Source organism: Oratosquilla oratoria, chromosome 30, assembly GCF_046742065.1.
Source record: "Oratosquilla oratoria isolate Oo_2021 chromosome 30, ASM4674206v1, whole genome shotgun sequence".
Taxonomy (NCBI): Eukaryota; Metazoa; Arthropoda; class Malacostraca; order Stomatopoda; family Squillidae; genus Oratosquilla; species Oratosquilla oratoria.
This window is the reverse complement of record NC_134806.1, coordinates 30,191,213-30,216,892: the sequence shown is the minus strand read 5'-3', so window position 1 is coordinate 30,216,892 and position 25,680 is coordinate 30,191,213. Positions and strand designations below refer to the sequence as shown.

General features: G+C 36.2%; 2 protein-coding genes across 7 annotated transcripts in view; one reads left to right on the top strand and one right to left on the bottom strand.

Annotated features, from left to right (window-relative positions):
• Positions 1-13,288, top strand: part of LOC143041074 (uncharacterized) — an 86,052-nt gene extending 72,764 nt beyond the window's left edge. For all 6 annotated transcript variants that reach the window (XM_076212741.1, XM_076212742.1, XM_076212747.1 and 3 more), the window contains exons 3-5: positions 49-306; positions 5,764-5,889; positions 11,628-13,288. In XM_076212741.1, the coding sequence (XP_076068856.1) occupies positions 49-306; positions 5,764-5,889; positions 11,628-11,669 (426 nt within the window). In that variant the 3' untranslated portion in view covers positions 11,670-13,288. The remainder of the gene's footprint in view (positions 1-48; positions 307-5,763; positions 5,890-11,627) is intronic.
• On the bottom strand, positions 6,614-11,620 carry LOC143041075 (uncharacterized). The gene is made up of 2 exons (XM_076212748.1): positions 9,733-11,620; positions 6,614-9,669 (listed from the first exon to the last, which is right to left on the bottom strand). The coding sequence occupies exons 1-2, from the start codon at positions 9,872-9,874 to the stop codon at positions 9,227-9,229; spliced, it is 585 nt and encodes a 194-aa protein (XP_076068863.1). The 5' UTR covers positions 9,875-11,620; the 3' UTR covers positions 6,614-9,226.
• Positions 13,289-25,680: the final 12,392 nt, after the last annotated feature.

The following is a 25,680-nucleotide window of genomic DNA, read 5'->3' as shown; positions in this document are numbered from 1 at the left end:
CAGTTTAAATCGCTTCCCCACATACTAATAGCCTTTTTTTCATTACAGCAGAGCGGCATGGAGGTCGGGGTGGCGTCCTACACCCAGGGGGGACCCGTGGGTAGCTCCCCGGACCGAGGGGGCGCGCGTAATTCGCCCCGAGGCAATCTCCACGTCGAGTTCGCGCAGGTGGGAGAGATGAAGGAGCGGAAGGAGAAGTACCTTACGGCCAAGTATGGCGCGCACCAAATGTCCCTCATCCGCAAGAGGCTCGGCGTCGAGATGTGGATGTTCGACCAACTCCAGACCTTGTATCCACCGCAGGCGGTAAGTGAACCTATGGTGGAGGATGGGAAGGGAAGTGAGGGAGATAAGGGAGTTGGGAGGTGACAGGGAAGGGAGGAATAAGACGGAGAGAAGGGTGTAAAAAATGAGAGAAAAAAAAGGAAAGTGGGGGGAAGACGGGGAAGAAAGGGATATGAAAAGTGAAGAAGAGGTAAGCAAGGAAATGGATTGATTGGTGATGGTCTCTGGTTTACCAGCATTTCCATCTTTGTGGACAATCTCGCGTGAGGTTCCTCCAGAGCGTTGTGTAAAATAAACGTTCTGGTAGTGGTGCACTGTTTCTGCATTCGTAACTCCCCTTTTTCCCTCAAATTCTTGAAACTTGTGTGACCCCATGCTATCAGCAGATTATTTTACATATTTTTGTGAACAAATAGCATGCAATTATAACGATACTTATCAAAACACATTTTTGCACCAAAACAAAAGCAAGAATATTATAAAAACATAAAAAACAAACAACTCAAGAGCATAGTAATTAAATTGTAGTGAGATTTTGTTTTAAGCTATTTTATGTTCTCTTTACTTTAAATTAATTCCAATATTTGATATTTCACAGTAATGAAATTAATTTTTCACATCCAGTTCCATTCATGAACATTATCTAGGTCTTCCTTTAGAAACTTACACTTCTCTTCCTTTTTCACTTTCTTCTTGATCTTGAATCATCTACAATTAAGCTTGCATAGTACCTGTTCCATTCATCATATTAACATACAGTAAGAATGTTATAGATGCCAGAACTGAGCCCTGTGGTACCCCACTAATCACTTCTCTACAATCTTACTTTTCAAGTCTAACTACTGTTGTCATACATCTATCACTTAGTCTTTTACTCATTTTAGTGTACTACCTTGCGACACTTTTTCTGACCCAGGGTAGTGGACAAGATGCAGGGATGACCTGTCATCCAGGAGGTGCCAAGATAAGAGGCTGGAGGGGAGTGGAGTGTGATAGGGATGGAATGGGTGGGTGTGGTTTTTATGCCTTTGTTTTTTGGCTACCTCCCTTATAAAGGGTAAAAAAGCCTTTGGTATGTGTATGCACCTTTAAGACCTATGTTTTCTAACTTCCATATAAATCTCTTGTGCAGCACCTTGTCAAATGCTTTTCCATCCCTCTTATGCAGTACATCAGTGACTAAAATAAAAAATTAACAGTCAGAAGTGGGAAGTAGACTTCAACATTAAGAAATGTAGCATAATGGAGTTTGGAAAAAGTAGAAAAAAAGAATACCAGGACAATATACAATTGGAACAAAGGAAGTGAAGAAAGTGGGATCTGAAAAAAGACCTGAGAGTAATTATCTCAAACGACTTTTCCTCTGATAAGCAAATAAAATTGTCAGAGAATCCTACAACTTGCTAAGATAAATAGAAATGGCTTTTACCTTTTTAATAAAGAAATTGTTAAAAAAAAAATATTAGTCACACTGATAAGGCCTAGACTGGAGTATGCTGCGACACTATGGTCACCTAGTATCAAAAAGAATATAAGGAAAATTGAAAGAATCCAGAAAGTAACCACAAAAATGGCCCCAGCACTTTCAAACCTGTCATATGATGAGAGACTGGCTAAATTGAAATTACCAACTTTGGAACAAAGAAGAGAGACAGGTGACCTACAGACCATCTACAGAATCATGAAAGGCACGAAAGTCCTTGATAGAGAGGGCTTACTTAATTGGGACAAGAGAAACACAAGAGGACACAAAAAATAAACTCAAAAAGGACAGTTATAGAAGAGACCTGAAAAAAAAAAAAAAAAGTTTTCCACACATTGTGGTAGACATCTGGAACTGAACAAAACATGTGTGCAAAAACCATACACGAATTTAAGAGCAAACTAGACACTGCGAGATACAAAGATGGTACACCATGAGCATAACTCCCCTTCTGTAAAATACAACTAGGTGCTCAAGGACACTGGCCTGTAATATTTAGCTGTACCTGTTTCTTCCTTTGAATACTGGTACCACATTTGCAGATTTCCGATCTAATCACATCTTCCCCTCTTCCAGAAAACATGCAATCAGTTAATGTATTTTATCCAGTAATTGTTCTCTACACTTTTTCACCGTCCAATTTTGGACTCCATATAGTCATGTAGCCTATCTTGTTTCAAATTTCTCAAATAAATAAGATAATTTACTTCATTTCCATTGTTATGTTGTATTATGTTGTACATCTTCCTTTTATTCATCCTTTTCTCCCTCAACCTCCTCTTCCATGTTGAATACTTACTGGAAGCTTCCATTCATTATTTCAGCTTGCACTGTTATTGCTTCAACTTTCAACTTGGATATTCCTTCTCTGTGTTTCAGCTTAACATTCACAAATCTGTAGGACAGCTTAGGTTAATCCTTACATTTGGAACCTGAAATATCCATTGGAAATGGAGAGAGTGAGTGGTTTGAGGTAAAGGTGGGACTGCATCAGGGATGTGTTATGTTCCCATGGCTATTCATGTGTATATGGATGGGGCGGTGCAGGAAGTAGATGTGAGGGTAATGTACTGGGGATTGGAGATGGAAGAAAGTGGAGAAAGGTGGGAGGTGAGCCAGTTGTTGTTTGCTGATGACACTGTGCTTGTGGTAGAGACAGAGGGGAGATTAAGGGAGTTAAGAGTGGAGTTTGGTAAGGTATGCAATAGGAAAATGTTGAAAGTAAATCTGGGTAATAGTAATGTGGTGAGATGTACAAGGGGAGAGGATGGCAGTGAGGAGGAAGTCTTAAAGGAGAGAAGATGGAGGAAGTGGATAGCTTTAGGTATTTAGGGTGACAGGAAAGAGAGGAATGGAGGTAGAGGTAAATCATAGACTGAGAGAAGCAAGTAAATATCTTGGGGGATTAAAAAGTGTCATGAGAAGTAGGCATCTGGGAATGGATGCAAAAAGGAGATTATATGAAGGGATGATTGTACCGATGGCACTGTATGGGGCAAATTCTTGGAATTTAAGAGAGGCAGAGAGGAAAAGTTTAAATATGTTTCAGGTGAACTGAATATCCCACTATCAGAGAAAAGAAAGTTATTTGAAGATACATATATTGGAATTGTTAAATGTGATCTTCAGCATGATTTGACAAAGGATGGGTTGACTTATATGTACTAAGAGGGGATACATAGAGGGCACATGTATATATATGTCAACCCAGCCTTTGTAAAACCACGCTAAAGAGGATAACAGTTAGTGATCGCAATATACATACCTTTGCGTAACTTTCTTTTCTCCAATAGTGGGATATTCTGTCTACCTTACCAATGTGCTAGAACATTCACTTGCTTATATTTCAGGTGAAATGTCTGAGAAGTATGGTAGGGGTTACAAAGTTGGATAGAATGAGAAATAAGGAGGTGAGGAGAGTGGGTTGGAAAAGGAGATGGTAGATAGAGGTGTGAAAGAGTATTGAGATGGTTTGTACACATGGAAAGAATGAGTGAAGAAAGATTAGTAAAAGAGGTGTGGAAGGCAGAGGTGGATGGAGTGAACATAACAGGATGACCAAGGATGAGATGGATAGATGGGGTGAAAGGGGTGATGAGCAAGAGGGGAATGTTTGTTAAGCAAGGAAGAGAGAAGAAAAGAGATAGGGGTGAGTGGAGAATGGCTGTGTATAGATGATACTGTAATGCAAGGGGGGGCAGGGGATAGGGGGAGAAGGGAGTGGTTACGTATTTACTTAATTGTAGTATACAGGAAAGGAGCAATGCTGGTTAGGTCCCGTTTCCTATTCTCTTGTTTTCTAACAGACTCAAATTCATGTACAATTTCAATTTAATCTATATCTTTGATTTCCAATTATCATATTTAGATTTGAACCTATGTATTTGAGCTTGGGCTATATCACCTTTTAAGCTATTCCACATATTCATACATCTATATGGAAAACTGTATTTCTTCACATCCTTTCAACATATGGTCTTTCTTAATTTACTTCTATGACCTCTTAAAGCCAAACTGACTGTCTATCAGAATGTTCATATTTTCAAAATATTTGGTCCATCAATCTTACACATTCCTTTCACATAATTTTACTATTGTGCTGGTTAGTGATACTGGCCTATAATTTAGTTGTGTTTACTCATTTCCATCTTTGTGAATTGGCACCACATTTGCCCTTTTCCAATCAAGCAGTACAATGCCTTCTTTCAATGAACATGTAATAAGACTGTGGATCTTGCCTGCTAGTTGTTCCCAACATTCCTTAAGTATCCAGTTTGAGATCCCATCAGGTCCTGAGACTTTTGTCACATCCAGTGATCCCAGGAGATTGAGCACTTCCCTCACTTCTACATTTATATCTGCTAAACTTTTTTTTTTTTTTTTCTCCCCTCACTTTTCACCAAAAAGTTACGCTCTTTTGTGAAGACCGATTGGAAACCTTCATTCATTATTTCTGCCTGAGCGGAGGCCTCTGCAAAGACCTCACCATCTACTATTAACTTGGTGATTGTGGTACTCGCCCAGGCAACTGAGGCCCCTCCTGGGGATAGGTGACAACTACATAGCACCGGTGGCCAGGGATGTTTGCTACTGTTTGGCCCTTAACTCTTGGGGTTGAGGGGTGGTCCAAAACCACCAAATACCAGCCTTTGGAAACATATTCATAATCACATCACTCACTGGTCCATTAACACACTATAAGACAACACATTGCTACATGCCAGACCCCCTGATATCCATCCCTCTGAATCCTCTCTCCCATGAAAGGACAGAGTCCACCTGGCCAGACTGCAATGTGGCCACCACCCAGCCCTTTTAAGCTACCAGAAGAGACTGGATGACCGCATTGTGGACAAATGCCCAGGATGTAACACTTCACCCCATACTATTCAACACATTATGGAAGACTGCATTATACACAATCACACACACAAACAACACAACATACACTCCATAAAAGATTTGTGGGAACACCCTGTTTCGGCCATGGCATTCCTTGGGGAGACGGGACTGTTCGGACAGACAGTCTAGGGAACAACAACAACTTGGTGATTTCTTCCCTGTGTCTCAATTTACCATTTGTGAACCTGTAAAGCAGTTTTGGTTCATCTTTGCATTTTTCTAGGGCATTTAAGGAGGCAAAAATGTGGATTATTGTTTCTATATTTTATTGAAATGTGAAAATATTTGTATTATTAAATAAGTTTCACTACATGCGTTCATAATGTCAGTATGTTTCTTAGGCTAATATAAATGTTGGACTATTTCACCCAAAAAGATGAGTGATCATCTAGTGATATAAATTAGGCCTTATTTGTCATAAACAATATACATTATTTAGCATCACGTACATATACCAAAGGCTTCCCCTTACAAGGGAGGTAGCCAAAAAATTAATATTACATTGTTCAGGATGTAATTAATCCTAAATAATATACGCAATTAAGGAAAAAATGTATGCCTGTTTTATGTTTTAATTCTCTTTTGAATTGCAGGAAGGAAAGCATGAAGAGAAGGAAGTGGACCTTGATGAACTTCTTGATGTTGAAGATGATCTGAAAAAGAAGCGGTTCCTGCGTGAGGTGCTCTCTGATTGTAAACAAACCCCAGATAAAATTGAGGTATGTATTAAACAATACATTCAGAAACTTGTCACAACACAGAATCACTAATTTGTCAAAAGCCTGATACAGGTAAATTTTCTTTGTATAACATTTATGCAAAATCATTACTAATGACACTTAAAGTCCTAACTTGTGACACATTGCCTGGTTATGGAATGGTTCATGAACTCCCTAGAAATATTTGCATCATGTCCAGGTCAATGAGGTGCTAAATCCCCACAGTCTTACAGCAGCATAGCTATATACATACATATATATATATATATATATATATATATATATATATATATATATGTATGTATGTATATATATATACATATATATATATACATATGTATATATACATATATATATATATTATATTCAAGAAATCTACAGCGACAGTGGCGTTGTTGAGCTTATACTGAAGCTTTAATTTGTCTCGTGCAACAAGTTTCTGTTCTGGTTCCAAATAGTTGAGAAGGTGTCCAAAAGATATTTGGTGCGGTTTTCTCTTTTTTAATATCTCCAATATGTATTTCGACCTTACTCAGTCATCCTCAGGGAGGGAGTTGCTACTTCCATGTACGCAGCACTACAGATCATGGCTATAGGCAATGACCTCTCCCAGTGTTCGCCAATGTACGGCCTGTATATAAACCCTATGCAATCACCAAACATTGTAACTCCCTCCCTGAGGATGACCGAGTAAGGTCAAAATACGTATTGGAGAAATTAAAAAAGAGAAAACCGCACCAAATGTTTTTTGGACACCTTCTCAGCTATTTGGAACCAGCACAGAAACTTGTTGCACGAGACAAATTAAAGCTTCAGTATAAGCTCAACAATGCCACTGTCACTGTAGATTTCTTGAAATCATGTATACAACATGGCCTCCTACCAAAATTCAAATATTTATATATGTATATATATATAATTTTATATTTTTTTCCCCTACAAGGATAGCCAGCAAGGAGTATGAATTAACTTACAGAATCTAAAAGATCAGCAATTTTCTTTTTATCAATAAAATAAAGTTAGTCATATCTTTTGCCTGAGCAGTTAAGAGAGATTTGGATCAAATACAATGCTGCATGGAACACACACCAGGGCTTGACAGCTGAAGCTGGTTTACCCCCATTGCTCCCTCTATAGAGTATTCATTGTGTTGTGCCAGAAATGACAACTACAATATGTTATTAACAAGTAGGCTTTAATCCTACCACTACTATACCACATATGTAGTGCCACTTGATGGAAAAAATAGTGTGTGCAAACACCATACAAGAATTTATGAACAAACTTAATCTTGCGAGATACAAAAACGGGTCATCACGAGCATAGCCCCCTTCCCGTAAAATACAACTAGGTAAATTTGGTAATTATGATAGATTTATAAGTAAATGGATGGGCAAGATGTATAGTATGCCTTCATAAAATTGTGTCCAATCCTGAGTGACACTGACAAGGATGACAATTGTTCAGATATATCTATACAATGTTGATTGGGATATCCTACATTGAGTCAAATTATTTTGAATAGTAATCACAAGATTGTTATTGTGCTTTGCTGCCATCGTCCCAATCACAAAACTAAATATATATTAGAACACATGATAACTCATGACCAATACACAGTTTTATTTCATTCTCCCCCTTTAGCAGAGCCCTCACGTGCCTAAGTGCCGCCCCGGGGCAGAGTTCTCAGTGACAAACCCCCCCCCCTTCCCCTGTCACCACTGCCTATCACCACCATTCCTTACTGCCCATTATAGCTATTGGCTTGTGGAATAATTAAACATATTTTAAACATTTTATTTAATATCTCAATTGCAGAAAGGATAAAGGGAAAAAAATTCATATTCTGTTTATTCTAACGCAAAATTCGTATATTACAGTAAGATATTCTGGGCTTCTTTGACTTTTTTTATTATAATTATTTTGTAAGCCTTGTGGCTGGCATGTCCAGACTAGAATTGCACTCCACTAAATGTGCAGCCCCAGAACATATGACCCACCCATCCCATGTGAGGACCCTGCCCTTTAGGCCATTTTTGTGTTACTTATATTTGAAAAATCCAGATTAAAGGGTATTAAAGAAAATTTCAAGTTTACAACAAATTGGTTTACTGATCTCTGAGATGATAATATTTTTATTCTTATTCACAGTTATAATATATATTTACCTCCTTAATTTGTACTCAATGTAAAATAAACATATGTATAATACATAATTACACTCATAGCAAACAGGTATAGGGGGTATAAATATAATGCTTTCACGTCATACAAGAATGTACGTCTCTTTTCCCTTGCATTTCCTATCCAATTTTATGCCGATTTAAACTGTTCAAAATTTAATCAAAATCCTTAACATGGATTATTATTTATGAAATATGGAGGTAACTTAGGGAGTAATGATTTAATGCCCCAATGGCGTGAATAGAACATTTGGGTAATATATCTCTATCCCTCTGGCCACCTTTGTTTAGGTACACTTCCTACATGATAATCTAACCTAACACATATACTAACTTTATCACATAATTTTTCTTTATCGTTGGGAGAGAGCACTCTTAGCCACAATCCCTTTCACAAATTATTTCTTATTAGTTCCTATAACCTATTACAAAAGATTCTTTCTATCACCATGCTCGATTGATCCGTGTATTTGTGTTTATGTAACTCCCCCATCCCATTATGTCTCTGTTGTGATGGAACCTCATGTCAGAATCCCATATCACTTAATAGATTGAAATAGATTCTAACTACTACCTCCAAATGTTCCATTAATTCCAATTATTTCACTGAACTACTGGAACCTACCTGTTGTGATGGAACCTTATGTCAGAATACCTACCCCACGTGATACGTGTTTGGTGCCCACAATTATGTTGGTATCTCTGATGAAGGCCCTATCTACAGTTCGTAATACAAGTCAAGGCTCCACCACTTCATCTCGTATTAGAACATTTGTGTTAAAAAATCCTACAAATACTCCTCTAACGGAATCCTGAACTGGAGTGTTGAGATTTTTCTCTTCCAAACTTTAAGGTTCCTAATTGGTTCTTACATACAAACATATCCTCATGACATATTGGAGGGGTGGAATGAAAACTATAATGTCCACCATCCCCACTCGTGATTTAGTCACGTAACTTTGAGAGAAAAAGGAAAAAAATAAAAAATAAATAATACTCAACTAAATCCCTGGCCTTACAATTGCATAAGATTTATGTAGTTGTTACTTTAGGGACTTGATGACAACCCCTTTGGACCAGTCACACAATATAATTTTATGATAGGAAACTAATATTCACAAAAAAAAATGTGTTGGTCACTTTTAGCTTTTAGCTTAATTTTTACTTCCCTCATTAAATCTCTCCTTTACAACATCCATAACTCCACCATTATTATTACTTGTGGCATCCCCATTACTGTTACCTGTGGCTTTGCCATTACCATTACTCATAGCATCACCATTACTGTTACCTGTGTTGTTGCCATTACCGTTACCCATGGCATCGCCATTACTGTTACACATGGTGTGGCCATTACCATTGCCTGTGGTTTTGCCATTATTGTTACCTATGGCATCACTATTACAATTACCTGTGGTATTGCCATTACCATTACCAGTGGTGTCATCATTATAATTAACCATGGCATTGCCATTACTGTTACCTGTGGTGTCACTGTTACCATTACCAGTGGCATCACCATTATCGTTATATGCGGTGTTGCCGTTACTGTTATCTGCGTTGTCTTCATTACCCATAGCATCGCCATTACTATTACCTGTGGCTTCACTGTTAAATGTGACACCATTATAATTACCCATAGCATCGCCATTACTATTACCTGTGGCTTCACTGTTAAATGTGACACCACCATTATAATTACCCATGGTGTCACCAATATTATTACCTGTGGCGTCACTGTTATCATTACTTTTGGCAACACCATTATCATTACCTATGACATACCCGTTAACATTACCCATGGCCCTACTGTTACTCGTGTCATCATCTTCACCTCTGGCTTTACCTGAATTATCTCAAGCACAATGACCAATTAATTAAAAAAGACCAAAAGAGAAATTGACCATTTTGACTTCAATAAAATGTTTGTATTATCAGAGATCAGTGGTATTATTTTTGTGTGTGTTACTTGATTGGTCAAGGAAGTTACATGTTGATTTAGAGGACATGGAGAGGATTTGTTGGAGATTTTTCTATATTCTTTTCCTTACTTTGAAGATGGTTTGGGTGATGGATGATGTGTACATTTGCTGAGATTAACCTCTTCAGTAGGAGTCGACCTCTAACTCGCAGCATAGGATGCCTGATGTACAATCATTCAATGATGCATCACAATATTACCCATTATAAGATATAAAGTCACTACCGATTTACTCCCTCTCTTTCACTCTGAGTAATAACAAACACAGAAAACACGATCAAGCCAGTTCACAGAGCCAGGTACAGCTACAAAATAAACATTATCAGTATGCTTATGCTGGCATACTTTATTCCCACTCATGCTTCATAATGCCTATGTAGACATCATCATATGGAAGAGGTGGGTAAGGGGGCTGTAAAATCATGTATCCCTTGTTAAATTGTTTTTGTTCTTTTTGTATCTCCTACCTTATTTATTGACCAATTTCTTTCATTCAAAAAACATTTTAATTGGGAACAATAGGAGATTAAGGGCTATTATTGTTTGTTTTTATACAATTGTAAAAATATATACAATTCAATGAAAAATATAAATATTGCAAGATAAAAATTACCTAAAAAAGTATGGAGTAAATACACCTCTATTTTACTGAGTAATGTCTCAGAGAATGACAACATCTCACTGCACAAGGGTAATTACCTATTATAATCTTTATTGAATTTTTGCATATGCCAAAAGTAACAACAGGGATGACAGAAAAAAAAAGAGGTAGCCCCCTTACAACCCTGCCCTATATCTGACACCTCATTCAGCAGCCATGTGCTCGTTTTCTATCTATATACCAAGGGCTTCTTCCTCTTTATAAGGAAGGTATCCAAGTCAAGGCACACACCCATTCCACTCCCATCCACCACCCTTGTTTCCCTCTCATCTTTAGCTTCCCATGGATGAAGGGTCATCACTGTCTCCTGCCCAGTCAAAGCAATGCAGCAAGACACAGCACACCCATGGCAGGGCCACTTCACTTGTATGGAGACCCTCCCTCCTTGTCCCCTCATGTGGAAAATAGAGATGGGGAAAAATCCCTTTGAGCTGCATTAAAATATCATCCATAAACAACCGTTGTCCACTCATCCCTATCCCCTGCCTACACCCTTCCTTGCTCAGGGGTGTGGGATGGGTGAAGAGTGGGTGCAAGCCTTGGCTGTTTACCTTTCCTAAAACAGGAAAGGGGCCTTTTAGAATATAGATAGATATTTAGGTAAATACAACACAGTCCAGTGCATCTTCCTAGAGAGATCAATGGGAGGGACCAAGGACCATTGCTGACTACAGTGGGGTGCTTTCAGTCTGTGAAACTTGAGGCAATAATTACGACTTGGGTTTTTAATTTTTGAGTTTTGAAAAAGAAAATTTTACATTTGACAAAACTTCATGGACTTTACACACTCAAGAAATGTGTGCTTAAAACCTGATTAACATGTAGATATCTATCCTATCCCTTTGAAAATAACATATTTCAGAAGAGTTTTAAAAATATATTAACCTTTTTATTTTTTATTTTTGTTTTCCAGAAATTTATTGATGAGCTGTTGGAAAAAGCAAAGACCCTGTGAGTATGTGGATGTATAATGTGCAAATATCATCCACATTATCTGCTCCTCTCTGCACTATCACAACTGCTGCTGGGCACCTAACTGCAAAAGAGTATACTGGATGGGTAGAAGACAAATTGACTGGAAGAGGAGGGAGTGAGGAATGGCTAAGTATTGGAATGGTTACGAATCTGAGGCTTGGGATGTACAGAAAAGAGATGAAGAGAAACAGGAAGAGAAAAAGAGCATAAATATACTTGAAGAGTAAGTGATCATGCACTAAAGGATTACTAAAGAAATGGGGGAAGAAAATGAGAGAAAAGGAGGCTGAAACTATGGAAGACAGGATGTCAACAACCTCACAACAGATATGGGCATGGACACTTGCCACTTTTAGGGATGTTGGTGCAGTGTGCAGGATAAGCAGTACAACAGTGCAGCAAGTATTATAAGTTTGAACTGACACTACTTCTATTTTCTGGAAGTGTGTTTATATGAGATACAAAATGCCAGGCAGGAGGAACAGTAACTGGTTGTAATGATAAGATGCTTTCCATGTGTTACTGGTAATGCCAGAGTCAGCAAGGAGAAAAATAAATCACTATTTCTGCTGTTTCATATATGGTGTTTATGTGGCATAGCAAGTGTGTGTGTTCTTCATCATGTATGTGAAGGCCTTCTGTTGCAGGCACAATGCTACAGCAACCATACTACAAAGGTTAGGCGTGAAGCACAATTTACAAAATGTGTCTAAAAGGAGATTGTAAATGGTGGGTGCTGTATATTGATGTGTTGAATTGCCCCACAGTGCTGTCATACTTTACTTGATGGAGTCAGCATCAGGCAGATACATAAGCAAGCAAACAAGCTAGCAAGCAACTAAGCAAACAAACCGGAGGAGTACTTTTGTATACAAAAAAAATTAAAGTGTTTAAAAACAACTCCTCCCGTTTGAGTTTGGACTTTGTAGGCAAGGCTAGCTGTTCCGCATGAGGACTCTGCACTCTGTTTAGATTAACCATGATAGTATGATTAGTGTGATGGTAACTTTTAATACTTTTGTATTTCAAGTGTCCCTTTTTTTTTCTATTGAATATTACCATCAAGTAACTAGAATTTACAAGTCCACTCACAAAATTCTTATCTCCTTCCATTGTTGAGTAGTAGTGATGAGGTTTTTAAGGCAGGGTTGATGTAAGGGTGTCTAAATGTGTAGCTAGCTAGTCCTTGGCATTAACTTCAGTAGTTTTTTTTGTTATTTAATCATAGTTATAATTGTGATAAGTCTTTCTCGTAGCTACAAGTCTCTTACATGTCTTGCTGCACAGGAGAGCTTGCTACAGTATTTTTTGTATTTGATTTTTTCTTTCAGTCTTGATTTGTTTGCGTACAAATATCCTCACTCCTCCTAATATTCCTTTCTTTCAGTGCTCACTCCTCCATTCTTTGTACATCTGCTCAGTACAAGGATGAAATTGGATGTTTATTTGACAAATTATGTTTATATCAAAACTGTTATCATTATCCCAGCATATGTTGTCTTCCTTAGTTATTAAGGAAAGCTGGTTTTTGCCTGGTCAGTGTCCTACATGTCTTAACAATCACTCTCAGTTGATTAATATTAATAACAATTATTACAATTATGTGTCTCATTTTTTGTAACATGATAAAAAGAAAATGGAGAAGAAAAACAACAGCATTATTTGTAACTATGTTAGTTACTTGTAAAGAAGCTGTACAGTGACATAAAACAGGAACAAAGAAGAAATTGACAAGGACTTAGCCAGGCTACCCCAAGGACAAAATGTAAATGATCTCAACATTCATGTCCTCATAGCAGAGTATATATTGGCCTTTTTTTCTAAACTCATCCCAAGCCCCAAGATGAAAATATTTTATTAATATTGTACCATCATCATTCAAAATTGAAAGAAAAAATGTATCCAGAGCATTAATTCATTGAAAATGATCACAGGTTTTTCCATAAACAAACATCAATCAGCATTGTCCTATTCTATTCTACCTTAATTTTTCTATCACCATAGTACAACAGATATGATTCAGTGAAAGCAAAAATATTTGTGAGGGGAAATGGAGAGAAAAAAAAAAAGTATACAAATATGTATACTTGTGTGTTGGTAGTTGGAAAGAACAAATGTATGACCCAGTTCTAAGGAGTCAAAGAAGCAGCTAGTTGAAGTATTGGGGCTGAAAGAGTGATTATGGGGTCCCAATCTATGACAAGCAATATAAAGTACTATATCTTAAAATAGTGTATTTAAGATTAAAATAGTGTAAAGCAATGCAAAAATTGAATGGTAAGTAGAATCTCAGACTGTTCTAAACTATGGCAGCTGAAGATGAAAATAGTAAATTGGTTGTTGACATCAACGCAAACAGGATGGTAATTATAGCAAAGTGATGAGAGAGCAAGGTAATTTAGAAAAACCTACGACCAGAATGGCAACTATGAGTGAGATACCTGAACAGTAATAACATATATACATATTTGGTTAAATGTGTTTAAAATTAAAATAGTGGAAAGTTATACAACAATTTTTGTTGAAAGTGGACACAAGCAGGATGTCTGACCCAATGGTTACAACAAATTGAGTGAAATGGCACAATGAAGAAATATAAATAAGAATTGACAAGTTAAAAGAAGAGAAAATTAAGTTGGAGGACAGTGTGAAGCAAAGCGATGTGAAGGCTAGAGAAAATTAAAATATTAGAGAAATCAAACATGGGCAGAAAAGGTACATACATATAAGGGAGGTAGTTACAGGAAATAAAACATATATAGTTCCAAATATTATGGAGCAACAAAACAAAGAAAGGAAAGATATGTAGGTGATGATAAGGGTACTAAGGAGGGAAACATTGATGAAAAAGTGGTAGACAAAAATGTATTGTATTGATAGGGTGGTGAGAGGAACATTAACCAGTAAGAAAATTACAAGAAATAAAAGACAAAAACTATAGAAATAAAGCAAACAATAATGGTCAAAGAAGGCATATATCAAGAAAAAGAGGTATTTAGGTTAGATCTTTATGTACAAGGAGGTGCAACACTAATGAAAGTAAAATTCAAGTCACAAAGCATGGTGAATGAGCTTATGAATAAGAAATGGAAACTAGCAACTGTAGACAAATTAAGAAATTGGTAAAAACAGATGCAACAGTGGAAGAAAACAAAGAAACCGGTAGAACTTAAGGGGAAAAAAAGAGGAATAAAAACAGAAGTTGGTGTTTTATACTAGAATGGTAGATTATAAATTGTGGGAATGGTTCCCATTAAAAAATAGTAATAATAATAATGATGATAATAATATTAATAAAAAAAGACAAGAAGGTATAGAGTGGGAGGTCAATTACTAACAAAATGAGAAAAAGAATTTCGGAATTTTAATCAGAGATGGTCTATCACCAAGAAGTCATAATAAAATAACTGGAGAGATTTATAATTTGCCAAAAAATATATTCTATCTATATACCAAAAGCTCTTTTACTTTTATATGGGAGATAGCTAAGTAAACAATACACAAGAATGGTATTTCACTATATGGAAGTGGAGATGATGAAGAAAATGATTAGAAGCTGATTTGGTGTGGTAACCATACATTACACCCAAAGAAAGATATAAGAAAAGATAGAATACAAAGGGTGGCAACCAAGAAGATCCCAAATCTAAATGACGAGACGTATAAAGAAAAATTGAAAAAAAAATAAAAATAAATAAAATAATAATAATAATAATAAATAATAATAATAATAATGAATAAATAAATAAAATAAATAAAGGAACTTCCCACACTGGAAGAGTAAAGGAAGAGGGGTGATATGATATTTATACCAGAGAGAGGTATAGAAAAAATGGACAGAGAATTTGCTGCTATAGGATGAAAGATCAACAAGAAGTCTAAATAATAATAAAAAAAAAAACTAACTTGTTTGGAAGATGTTAGGTAGTATAGCTTTCCACATAGATATGTAGACATATGGAACAAGTTGGATGTAAATATAATCCCAGCCAAAAGCATAAACAAATCTAAGGCAAGGTTTTATGAGTGAAGGCAATCAGATGAGACCCTGTGAGCACAACTTCAACCCCATATACTGCAACTAGGTAAAATAGGTAAATACAAAATGCAAAAATGCACATACACAATGATAGAAGGTACAACAAGCTATGCCAACATATTAGCAGATGACACAAAAATTATGAAAAGAGTGAAAAATGATGATGACTATGCTATTCTAAAAAGATAACTGTTTTTGCAGAGCCAAGAATGGGAAATGAATTTCAATACAAAAAAAATGCAAAGTACTGCAAATAGGTTATAGCTGCAAAAGACCATCTTTAAACTATTCCTTGGGAAGTAAATCTATTACAAAAGCAAAATGGGAGAAGGATTTGGGAGTGTTGACAAAAGACAACTTGTCAATTGATAGACATATCAGTAAGATTGAGGGAGAGGTGTACAGACTGCTGCAGAAGATTAAAGTGGCTCTTCACTATATGGATGAAGAGATGATAATGAAAAACTCGTGGAAACCTTGATCCATCCAAGACTAGAATATGTATCATAGGTATGGTCCCCACACACAGTGTGGCGATATAAGCAAGATCAAGAGATTACAAAAGGCAGCAACCAAAATGACTAGCAAATAAATCATACAAAGACAGACTAAAAGTACTGGATCTGCCAACATTGAAAGACTGAAGAGAAGGATGATTTAATTATACTGTTGAGGTCACTCAAGGGGACAGATTACATCGACAAGAGATCTCTTGATTAGGGATGGGAGGGCCGTAAAAGTACATTAGAACAAACTGAGAAAAGCCATATGTCTAATGGATGTGAAGAAATACAGATTTACATACAGATGCATAAATATCTGGAATAGTTTAGAAGACTGCAGGTTGCAAGAGAGACCTGGGACAATGAATTGATTAAATAGCTTAGGTGATATAGTCCAAGCTGGTACAATACATATATTCAAATTTATGATAATTGGAAAATAAGGATATGAACCAAGTTGGGACCACATATGAATTTGAAACTAGGTATGATTAATTGGTGAGTAGGAGACAAGACCCCATGAATGTTGCTCATTTCCTGTATTCTACAATTGGGTAAGTACACATATATATATACCAGACATAATGGGAATAGTGGAAACTAAATTTAAGTGTACACTACCACCCAACACTGTGGGACAAGGTTTATACAATCATTGGATTAAGAATAGAGAGGATAAATAGGGTGGTGGAGTATCAATTTTGACTAATAAAGATTTAAATGTAACAAAAATAACTGAAGGAGAAAATAATGTAGAATCAATTACGATACAAGTTGAAAGCAAATATATGAAGAGTAGAAAATTTGTAGTGGTGTATGTGCCCCCCAAAACACAGTCCTGGACAGAAAGTGATCATTCCAAAATATTAGAAGATACAAAATACGAATTAACTAATATACTGAAGGACAGAGGAAATATAGTAATTATGGGTGACTTTAATTCAAAAGAAATATGTTGGGAGGAAATGACAGTGAAGGGTGGAGAGGAACTCTGGGGCAATGTCCTGCTTGACATGACCATCAAATACATGATGTCTCGGTGGATAAAGGAAAATACCAGATACAGAGGCAGTGAAGAACTATCAAGGCTGGATTTAATACTTGCGACAGAGCCTGAAATTGTCGACAAAATTGATTACAAAACTCCGATAGGAAAGAGTGACCATGTACTAATAGAATTTGAGTTGAAAGAGCAAATGGATCAAAGTAGAAATGAAAAACATAGAATAGGAAGACTAATGTACAACAAAACAAATTCTTTCGCAACACGAACTGGGAAAAATTCCTAAATGAAGAAACAGGAAGAGAAATGGAATATACTAAAAGAAATCTATTACGAGGGAGTGAATAAATACGTACAACAACAAAAATGTAGTGAGGCTAAGGATAAAAAAGACAAAGCTTGGAAGAAATGGAAAAGAGACAAGAAAACAAGCAAATGTCTAATGTACATCAAACTAAGATATGATTATGTAAAAAATATGCAGAGATGACAAGAGAAACTAAAAAAAAAAAAAAAAAAAGCAAGGAAGAACCCAAACTATTTTACAGGTGTGTAAATGGCAAACTGATGAATAAACAAGAAATAGAAAAGCTGTGCCAGGGTAAATACGAATATACAGAACTGGAAATGGCTGAAATTATGAACAACCACTTCAAATCAGTATTCACAATAGAAAACTCACCTAACTGTGAGGAAATAGAGAGATATCCCCCTCAATGAAAGAAATAATTGTAACACAGAAGGAAATCAGCGACCAAATCAAAACCCTTGATGTCAGAAAATCACATGGTCCAGACAGAATTGCAAATTGGATACTGAAAGAATGCATGGAGGAATTAACAGATAAAATATACAATATAATTAAATTCTCACTTCAAGAAGGAAAGGTGCCACAGGACTGGAAGAATGCAAATATTGTACCGATTTATAAGGGAGGAAACAAGGAAGATCCATCAAATTACAGACCAGTCTCCCTGACAAGCACAGTAGCAAAAATTTGTGAAAAGGTCATCAAAAATAGATGGGTTAAACATTTGGAGGAAAAAAATATACTGAATCCAAATCAATTTGATTCAAACAAGGAAGATCATGTACAAGAAACTTGATCTGTTTCTACTCAAGATTAATAGATATAATACAAGAGAGAGATGGTCAGGCAGAATGTGCCTTTCTGGACCTACAAAAGCCATTTGGTAAGGTACCACACAAGAAACTAATAAGGAAAATAGAATCAATAGGTGGCATCAGAGGAAAATTATTGGAATGGATGAAAGAATTCCTGACTGGGAGGAAAATGAGAGTAGTAATTAGAGATAAATTCTCAAATTGGGAAGAAATGTTGTGGTGTCCCACAGGGATCAGTACTTGCCCCGATCATGTTTGCCATATACATAAATGACATGGATGGAGTAGAGTGTTATATGAATTTCTTTGCAGACAACGCAAAAATACTGAAGAAAGTAAGAACAGAGGAGGATTGCAACTCATTACAACAAGATTTGGACAAGATCTGGAAATGGACTCAAAAGTGGGAAGTTAAATTCAATATCAAGAAATGCAGTATAATGGAATTTGGAAAAAGTAAAAACAGAATATCGAGAGGTTATAAAATTGGTAAAGAAGAGGTCAAAAAAGTAAACTTGGAAAAAGACCTTGGAGTGATGATCAGCAAAGACATGACACCAAACATATTGATAAAATAGTTGGAGAAACCTACAATTTATTGAGGTCAATAAAAGTGGCATTTGTCTATTTGGATGAGGAAATGATAAAAAAATAAATTTTACCCTAATAAGACCAAAATTCGAGTACGCAGCAACAATATGGACACCCACTACCAAAAAAATATAGAAAAAAATAGAAAAAATACAAAAAGCAACAACAAAACTGGCACCAACTCTTTCCAAAATGACATATGAACAAAGACTGTCCAAATTAGAATTACCAACTCTGGAACAAAGAAGGGAAAGAGGAGACCTACTATCTATAGAATTATGGAAACATTGTGTACAAACACTATTCAAGATTTTAAGAAAAAACTTGATGCTGAAAGATACAAAGACGGGTCACCACGAGCATAGCTCCCTTACCGTATAATACAACTAGATAAATACACACACACTCAGCATTATCCATAGGTGAGGCCATATATGAACTCAGCTCTCATCCAAGAGGGTAATGGCTTTCAATCATAAGTCCAACACATGAGCCAAGGTTGTGGTGAATCATACATACACACACACCCACACAAGAGGCAAAAGACAGAAGGGACAAAGCTTGGAAAAAGTGGAGAAAAAGACAAAAAACAAAGCAAATGGCAAATTTATGTTAACTATAGAAAATGAGTATGTTAATGTGAGAAGAGAGGAGAAAAGGAACCATGAGAAGGATATTATAGACAAATGCAAAGAGCAACCCAAACTATTCTATCGGTATGTTGAATGGTAAACTTAAAAACAAACAGGAATTGGTGAAACTATGCCAAGGAAACATAGAATACACAGAAGATTTAGAGATGGCCGAAGTCATGAACAATCACTTTAAATCTGTTTTCACCAGAGAGAAAATTACCAAATTGTGACATAGACAAAAACAAGAAATCTCCCTCATGAATGAGTTTACAGCATCACTAAAGGAAATATCAGAACATTTATCAAGGCTGGATGTCAGAAAATCACATGGCCCCGGACTGGTATTGCAAATTGGATTCTAAAGGAGTGCAAAGAAGAACTAACAGACAAAATACACATCTTAATAAACAGCTCACTCAAAGAAGGAAAGATACCCGAGGACTGGAAAAACGCTAACATTGTACCAATACACAAAGGAGGAAACAAAGAAGAACCCACCAACTATAGGCCAGTATCACTAACAAGCACCATAGCCAAAATTTGTGAGAAAATAATCAAGAATAGATGGGTAAAACATCTGGAAGACAATGACATAAACCCAAGACAATTCGGATTCAGACAAGGAAGATCATGCTCCACAAACTTAATATGCTTTTACTCAAGACTAATAGACATAGTGCAAGAAAGAAATGGATGGGCTGATTGTGCATTCCTAGACTTGCAAAAAGCCTTTGACAAAGTACCACACAGAAAACTACTAAAAAAAACTGGAACACATAGGAGGAATACAGGGAAACCCTACTAAAATGGATAGAGGACTTTCTGACTGGTAGAAAGATGAGAGTAGTGCTCAGAGAAAAATATTCAGACTGGAAAGAGGTGATCAGTGGAGTACCGCAAGGATCTGTGCTGGCACCAATAATGTTTGCTATCTATATGAATGACATGGATGAGGACGTGAAACTGCTACATGAGCTTCTTTGCCGATGACGCCAAATTGCTAAGGAAAATAGAAAACAGATGAGGACTGTGAAGCACTGCAAGAAGACCTAAATAGGGTATGGAACTGGAGTCAGAAATGGGAAGTGGACTTTAATACTAAGAAGTGTAGCATAATGGAGTTTGGAAAAAGCAAAAACAGAATATCAGGAAAATATACAATTGGAACCAAAGAAGTAAAGAAAGTAGGATCCGAAAAAGATTTGGGAGTAATTATCACGAACGACTTGTCCTATGATATACAGATTAACAAAATTGTCGGGGAGACTTACAACTTGCTAAGATCAATAAAAGTGGCGTTTACATACTTGGACGAAGACATGATGAAAAAAATATTGGTTACATTGATAAGACCAAGATTGGAGTATGCAGCGACATTGTGGTCCCCCAGTACCAAAAAGAATATAAAGAAAATAGAAAGAATCCAAAGAGCAGCTACAAAAAATGGCACCTGCACTTGCAAACCTATCATACGAAGAGAGATTGGCTAAACTGGAGTTACCGACACTGGAGCAAAGAAGAGAGAGAGGTGACCTATTGACCATCTACAGAATCATGAAAGGCACAGAGGTACTCGATAGTGAGAACTTACTTAACTGGCACAAAAATAAACACAAGAGGACATGGAAAGAAAATCATAAAACATAGATATAGAATAGAACTGAAGAAAAACATTTTTCCTCATAGAGTTTTGGACACTTGGAAAAAACTGGACAATGAAATAGTATGCGCAAAAACCATTCATGATTTTAAAAACAAACTAGACACTGCAAGATACAAAGGCGGGACACCACGAGCATAGCTCCCCTTCCTGTAAAACACAACTAGGTAAAACTAGGTAAATACACAGTCGGATTGATGGCAAAGATTGGAACTCCGGAAAAAATGCAATTTTCATGGATTTCAGTGATGAGTGAGTACCTGTGTTGTATTAGTAGGGAAGGGGAAAGATTGTGGTGTAGTGGGCAGGTGAAGAAAAAGAAGGGGAGACATTATAGAGGAAAATGGAAGAAAATGAGGAAGGAGAGGAACAGGTCTTGGACATAAGAAGGGGTGTAAACAAAAGGTGTACAGATGAAACAGACAAAAATGAACAGGTGAGAAGAGGTATTAAAAGTAGGAATATAGATAATAGCAGATCAATGGAAAGAGGAGATAATTACTTCTTTGCATATAATGAGAGAGGAGATGACAACCTCCCCCGACTAGTAAGCCTAGAGAAACTAACAAAAATGAATGAAGCATGGGAGGTTAGGTTTAGCCAACTAGCACTAGTTATTCAGAGAGTTGATAAACTGGAAGAACTAAAGGAGAATCAAAACCTAACTAAATAGAATTATAAAGACAGTTAAGGGAAGTAAAGGATGAGAATGAGGAATTAATGAGGAATAATAAAGAGAATAAAGAGTCCATAGAAAGAGGTAAGTGGTTGGAAAAAAGTCCAAGAGAATAACAAAACTGAATTTAGAGATCTAGTGAAACAACATATGAAAGAACAAACTTAGGACACAGTTATTAAAGTGATGAGAGAGGAGAATATAGTGACTTAGCAGATATAAAGAAATGTGTAATTATGTTAGGAATGGAAGAGAAACTTAATCCAAATAGGACTACAGGAGTAAGAGAGGAGAAAGAAAGAGTAAACAGGGTACTAAGAATATTTCAAGAAGGTGAACAGGAAATGGGGAAAGAAATCGAAGAAATATATAGACTGGGGAAATACAATGTAGACAAGACCAGACCAATTAAGGTTAAATTCAGGTCACAAACGACAGCAGAGACTAAGCAAAAACAGGGAAACTAGCAGAAAGTGATCAGTACAAACAGGTATGGATAAAAAGAAAGATGAATAAAGAGGAAAGGGAGGAAAACAAAAAGAATAAAAGCAAGGGAAAAAATTAGAACAGAGCAGTCAGACAAAGAGAAATTCTATTGGAGAGTAGTGGATATGAAAGTGAGGAAATGGTTCATAGAAGAGAAAAATCGAAGGGAAACAGAAAACAGCATGGAGGTAGCAGAAAATTAAAAGTGTCCTTCACAAATATAGATGGATTAATAACAGGCTTAAATGAATTGAATGATCACCTGAAGGAAAAGGAACTGGGCATAATGGGAATTGTAGAGACAAAATTGAAAGGTCTATTACCACCCAACAGTGTAGGACATGGTGCATATAATTATGGGATTAGAAACAGAGAAGTAGAACAAGGTTGTGGATTTATATTCCTAAGGAGGATATAAATGTGAGGAATGTTAAATATAGAAAGAATAGTGGAAATGATCATGATGGAAATAGAGGACAGGGACAAGAAGAGCAGAAAGTTTGTGGTAAATCATGTGCCTCCTAAAATGGCTTCGTGGGAAAAGAGAGAACACAGGAATATGTTAGAAGACACAAGGATAACACTAAATAAGATAATGGATGATGGAGGAAGAATAATTATAATGGGTGGCTTTAATTGTAAAGAAATCTGCTGGTAAGAGATGACAGTGAAGGGTGGAGATGACCTATGGGGAAATGTACTACTTGATATGATAATAGAACATACAATGACACAATGGATAAAAGAGAATACTAGGTATATAAATGAGGAAGAGCCATCGAGACTGGACCTAATAATCACATTAGAACCTGAAATAGTGGACAAAATTGAAAATAAGATACCACTAAGTAAAAGTGACCATATATTAGAACTGGAACTAAATGAAGAAAAATATATAAGAACAAATAATATAGAAAGGGAAGAATGATGTATGGAAAAACTAATTCTGATAAAATGAGGAAAAAAAATCAAAAGGCAGACTGGGAAAGGATATACAAAGAGGAAACAACAGTAGAAGAGAAAAAGAGAAATGGAATATTTTGACAACAATTTATAAGGAGTGGAAAAGTATGTTCCAAGACAAAAACATAAATAAGGATATGAAAAATGTTGGTACAACAAAAGATGTAGAGAGTTAAAAGATAAAAGGGATAAAGCTTGGATAAAATGGAAGACAAAAAAACCTGAGAAATAGAAAATATATACTGATTATAGAAATGAATATGTACAAGTGTGCAGAGAAGAAAAGAGAAAACACAAAAAGAATGTCATAGAAAAATGTAAAGATCAACCAAAACTATTCCATTTGTAAACAACAAACTGAAAAACAAACAAAAATTAGTGAAACTACGACGAGGAGTTCAATACACAGAGGAAATAGAAATGGCAGAAATTATGAACAAGCATTTTAAATCAGTGTTTACAAAAGGAGAATATACAACTGAGACATGACAAGTGGGAGGGGAAAGTCCCTCCTATGAAAGAAATAAAAGTAACAAAGAATGAAATAATGAATCACTTGAGTAATCTCGATGTCAGAAAATCACATGGTCCAGATAAAATGGCAAACTGTATTTTGAGAAAATGCAGGGACGAACTAACAGACAAAATACATAGTCTAATAAACAGTTCATTGAAAGAAGGAAAAGTTCCAGAAGATTGGAAAAGTGCAAATATAGTACCAATATACAAGGGGAGAAACTAAGAAGACCCTACTAACTATAGACCGGTCTCCCTTACAAGTATGGTAGCAAAAATTTGTGAAAGAATTATCAAAATTAGATGGGTAAAGATGGAAAAAAACAATGTACTAAATCTGAGGCAGTTTGGATTTAGACAAGGAAGAGTGTCACAAACCTGATGTGTTTCTATTCAAGACTAATAGATATAATACAGGAAAGAGATGGATGGGCTGATTGTGCCTTTCTAGACCTGAAAAAAGCTTTTGATAAGGTGCCACATAAGAAATTGCTAAAGAAATTAGAAACTGTAGGAGGAATACAGGGCAAACTACTTAAGTGGATGGAAGACTTCTTGCATGAAAGAAAAATGAGAGTGGTGATAAGAGACAAACATTCCAATTGGGATGAGGTGATTAGTGGAGTTCCACAAGGAACAGTACTGGCCCCAATAATGTTTGCTATATATATTAATGATATGGATGAAGGAATTGAAAGTTATATGAGCTTCTTCGCAGACAATGCAAAAATGTTGAAAAAAGTGAACACCGAAGAAGATTGTGAATCACTGCAAAGCGATCTCAATAAAGTATGGGAATGGAGTAGGAAGTGGGAGATGGAATTCAACATTAAGAAGTGTAGTATAATGGAATTTGGAAGAAGCAAAAAAAAGAATAGTGGGATCATATACATTGGGAGAGGAAGAAATTAAAAAAGTGGAAAAAGAGAAGGACCTAGGAGTCATTATTATGAATAATATGTCCCCTGAGAAACATATAAACAAAATTTTTGGAGAAACTTATAACTTAATAAGATCAAAGTGGCATTTACATACCTGGATGAAGAAATGGTGAAGAAAATACTAGTCACTTTGATAAGACCAAAATTGGAGTATGCAGCAATGACGTGGTCACCAAGTACAAAAAAATGTATAACAAAACTTGAAAGAATACAAAGAGCAATTACAAAATTGGCACCAACACTCTCAGAACTATCATATGAGGAGAGGCTAGCAAAACTTGAGCTACAGACATTAGAGCAAAGAAGAGAGAGGAGACTTGATAACTATTTATAGAATCAAGAAAGGCATGGAAATTATTGATAGAGAAGATCTAATAAAATGGGATAGTAGAGATAAAAGAGGGCATGGAAAGAAAATCAAGAAAGACAATTATAGAGGAGACCTGAAAAAGAACAGCTTTCCCAGGATAATAGAAGTTTGGAACAGATTAGATGAGAATGTGGTGTGTGCAAAAACGATACACGAATTTAAAAACAGTCTAGATAAAACAAGATATGGAGACGGAACACCATGAGCATAGCTCCCCTTCCCGTAAAATACAACTAGGTAAATACTAATAAGACCAAGATCAGTATGGTGTGACACTATGGACACCCAGTACAAAAAAGAATATAAGGAAAATAGAAAGAAAAATATGGCCCCAACACTTTCAAAATTAACATACGAGCAAACATTATCTAAACTGGAACTTCCAACCCTGGAACAAGAAGAGAAAAAGGCAATCTATTGGCCATTTACAGAATCATGAAAGGCATGGAAGTCCTTGACAGAGAAGACTTGTTAAAGTGTGAT

Excerpts from the sequence above, each read along its gene's own strand:
- LOC143041075 (XM_076212748.1), bottom strand. The coding sequence starts at position 9,874 with ATGGGTAATGTTAACGGGTATGTCATAGGTAATGATAATGGTGTTGCC. Across the intron at positions 9,670-9,732 it reads ATTTAACAGTGAAGCCACAG|GTAATAGTAATGGCGATGCT; the intron begins GTAATAGTAATG and ends GTGAAGCCACAG.